The sequence below is a fragment of the Eutrema salsugineum genome, unplaced genomic scaffold (genome assembly GCF_000478725.1).
Source record: "Eutrema salsugineum unplaced genomic scaffold, Eutsalg1_0 scaffold_5, whole genome shotgun sequence".
Classification (NCBI taxonomy): Eukaryota; Viridiplantae; Streptophyta; class Magnoliopsida; order Brassicales; family Brassicaceae; genus Eutrema; species Eutrema salsugineum.
Window position 1 is genome coordinate 4,729,713 of NW_006256612.1, and position 3,554 is coordinate 4,733,266.

The 3,554-nt window shown below is 35.8% G+C and overlaps 1 protein-coding gene across 1 annotated transcript; it reads right to left on the bottom strand.

Moving 5' to 3' along the window:
* Window positions 1–1,837: 1,837 nt before the first annotated feature.
* Window positions 1,838–3,302, bottom strand: LOC18992097 (lateral signaling target protein 2 homolog). The gene is made up of 2 exons (XM_006415455.2): window positions 3,055–3,302; window positions 1,838–2,950 (listed from the first exon to the last, which is right to left on the bottom strand). Exons 1-2 carry the CDS (start codon window positions 3,262–3,264, stop codon window positions 1,970–1,972), a joined length of 1,191 nt encoding a protein of 396 aa, XP_006415518.1. The 5' UTR covers window positions 3,265–3,302; the 3' UTR covers window positions 1,838–1,969.
* Window positions 3,303–3,554: the final 252 nt, after the last annotated feature.

Below are 3,554 nucleotides of genomic sequence, written 5' to 3' on the forward strand. Positions count from 1 at the left end.
AAAAATAAACTGCAGAACATGTATGATGGAGGAGATGAAGAAATGAAGCAGACAGTAGCCAAAGCTTGGACAGATGCTACATCACGCGAAATATGCTAATACCAAAAAAATGTAATATAGAGCATTAAAATATTAATAGTTAAACCACCCATTTTTCTCGTTAAGTAAATTACCAAATATATTGATTTGATCAATAATTAAACTACCACTTGTTCTAGTTAATTAAGATACCAAATTTATTGATTTGACCAATATCCGTTTTTATAATTACTTTACAAATGTAGAATAAAAATAAAGTTATTTCCATTCATACAACGTGTAAAAAGGGGAAAAACGGTCAATTCGTACATCAACTCTTTTAATTAGTATCTGAACAAATTTGGTGTGCTAATTAATACCCGAACAACTATGGTTTTGGCCAAAATAATATAAATTAAGGTATGAAAATTAAAATTTTCAAAAATTTGGATATTAATTAGCACATCAAAATTATTTAGGTACCAATTGATACCATTTGAAAGAGTTGAGGTATGAATTGATCATTATCTCATATACAAAGGAGATAAAAAAAAACCCTAAATAATCAAACTTGCGATCATCCAAAAAAGGAAACAAAAACTGAAGAAGAAAAATAAGATGAAAAAAAAGTAACAACCATTTTCGTTGTTATCCTCGTAATTTTTTCATGTAAGTCTTCCAAATTTTTGTCATTTCTTTTGGTCGGTTGAAAACACATATTTTGGATGTTAAATTTCTTATTATATATAAGGATATATTAAGTCGGAAGTCGTAGTTATATGTATTCTTATAAACTAAAATGAGACAACATTTTGGTTTAGTTCTATTTGATTTGGTTTAATTTGAATTTGTAATCATGATTTACATGTACATCCATACAGGTATGATAATGAAGAGCAAAGGTGTACGACCATGTGACAAAACTGAAGATTGCATTCTTTGGATGTGCAGAGTTTCACATGCAGAATGTAAAAACCATAGGTGTATATGTGTTGAGGATTCTACTATTGCCGGTGAATGTTATAGACATTGATTGTGATTTTTCTAAATGTCCACCAGAAAATTGTGTTATCTGCCACTATGATTATACATTTATTCGTTTGCCGGCCCATTCCATATCCATCGCAAGCCCTATTCTATATTAATAAATAAAAAATTGTATGTCCTTTTTTAATAAATAATAATATTCATTTGTTTTTTCTTCTATTAGAATCAAAACCAAAAACAAAGTCTAATATCGCAAATGATAGTGGTCTAGTGATTGAAAGAGTTTGATCTGAATGCCATTCTTTGGCAAAATTCGAGCATTTCACATTGTGATTTCATCCACCTTGATCACCCAATGATGCCTTTGATTGCAAGAAACCCCAAATTTCTAAGGGTTTCTAGAGATTAGTCTGAGTTTTGGTATATAAGATACTCCAGCAATCAAACAAAAAACAAAACAAAACAAAAAAATATTCGTTAAAAATCGACTTTATACATAAATCAAAATTAGTACCCTAGTAACAAGTTTTAAATCAAAACTAATACAAGGTTTTGGGATCTTGTCCGCAGTGATATGACTATGTGCTAATCGGGATCCATCAGCCCAAATTAATTCTCCTACTTGACTAATTTGAATTAAAAATTATCTGTTTCTTTTTAAGTTAAAAATTAAATGCAGTCGGAATAAAAAATATGTATCATAATTCAAACTTATCGGATGTCTCATTAACTTGTAAATACGTGGTTACTTGTACGTTGATACGAAAAGTAAATGCAGAGGGCAAAATTGTTTCCACGAAATCAACAAGCAACTATTACAAGAGACATCACGCCAAAAAAAAATGAAAATCAAGTAATTAAAGAACGTAAATTCTACTAACAACCAACAAAAAAAAAAAATCTCGAAAGAGACACAAATCAAAATGGTAGTGAAAATTTAAGTCATTGATTCCTAAACAGAGAGCTACGACGATGGTCTCTTACCATCATCTGTGAATCCCAAAGAAGGTGGTCGAACCGGTTTAGGAGTCTCAGCAGTAACCACATCGTTAGCCGAGCTCTGCTGAACCAAAACCGGATAAATATCAGTCGAAACAGAGAGCCGAGAAGGCGAAGCAGGTGACGAAGGAGAAGGCGAGATCGAAGAAGGCAATTCAGAAGCCGAATACGAAGCCATCGAGAGCGTTCTCGTGATCGATGGATTCACCTCAGCGACTTCTTCGATACCTTCATCGATATAAACAACATCTTGCATCGTTAGCTGATGATACTCGACGATTTCTCTCAGGAATCTGTTTTCTCTCGCGTAAATCGAGTTTTCGTGTGCTAATCTCGCTTTCTCCGCAAGCAATGTCTCTAGCTGAAGCCTGATCAAGTCATCATCGGCTGGATTGTTGTTTCCTTTTTCCCGGTTATCTCTTAACCGTTTGTTTTCTTCTTCCAATTGCGAGCACCGCTCTTTGGCGAACGCTAAATCGGCTTTAACCGTTTTCAATTCGCGGAGGAGGAGCTTGGCTTTGGCTGCTGTAGCCATGGCTACGTCACGGGAAGCTTTGAGCTGCGATTCGTGTGGGTTTGGTTGCGTTAATGGCTGCCATGGACTGTTGGATCCAGAATTGTAATTGTTGTAATTGTTGTTGTTCTCCGATGAATCGATTAGATCGGATCCTTTTCGTCTGATCTGAGAAGCTACGATCGTACGGCCTTCTTCGAAAGCTTTCTCGAAACTGTCTCCGATCTGATTCAGCGACGTCGTGATTTTGTCTATGCTTTTGCGTATCGTTGGGTTATTATTCGAGGATTCGGAAACGACGACGTTTTGTTGTTGTTGTTGTTCTTCTTCTTCTTCATCTTCGAGGATTGATTTCGCTTTCTGTGCTAGGATTCCCCAAAATCCGCGGCTCTCGTTCTTCGTCGCGTCCTCGTAAGCGGTGAATCCTCGGACCTGAGATCGACGATTTTAGGTTTGTTGTTCGTCGGCGGAAGAGTAATTTCATGGAGAGAGAGAGAGAGAGAGAGAGAGAGAGAGAGAGAGAGAGAGAGAAAGACCTGAGAATTGGATTCGCCGTTGTAAGCAGAGGAGGCGCGGATTGCTTGAGCGGCAAGGGAGGAATGAGAAGAGAAAGATTGAGAAGATCTGAAGGATCCGCCATTGGAGTGACCTTTGAGATCACCGTGATCGTGATCAGGTGGTTGATTATAGATATCTTCCTTGAATGTAGAAGCTCTCGTGATCCCTTGTCTTCTCCGATACGCCATTTTTTCTTTGTTTTTTGTTCGTCCTTCGTGTGATTCTCTGTGTTCCTTAATTTCTTTTACTTTTTTTTTTTTTGTTATTAGGAAATTTGTTTAATCACAATTACAATCGTTGATCCTCTGGTTTTACGTAATTCACGTTCTTCATGTAATTTGATACAAAAATAATTAATCCCCAAAAAAAACCACCATAAAACGTGGTTTCTTAGAGCATCTCCAATGGTTGAGACCCATTGGAGCTCTTGATTATTTTTTAATTATTTTTTTGAGATACATACACCTATATATATGAG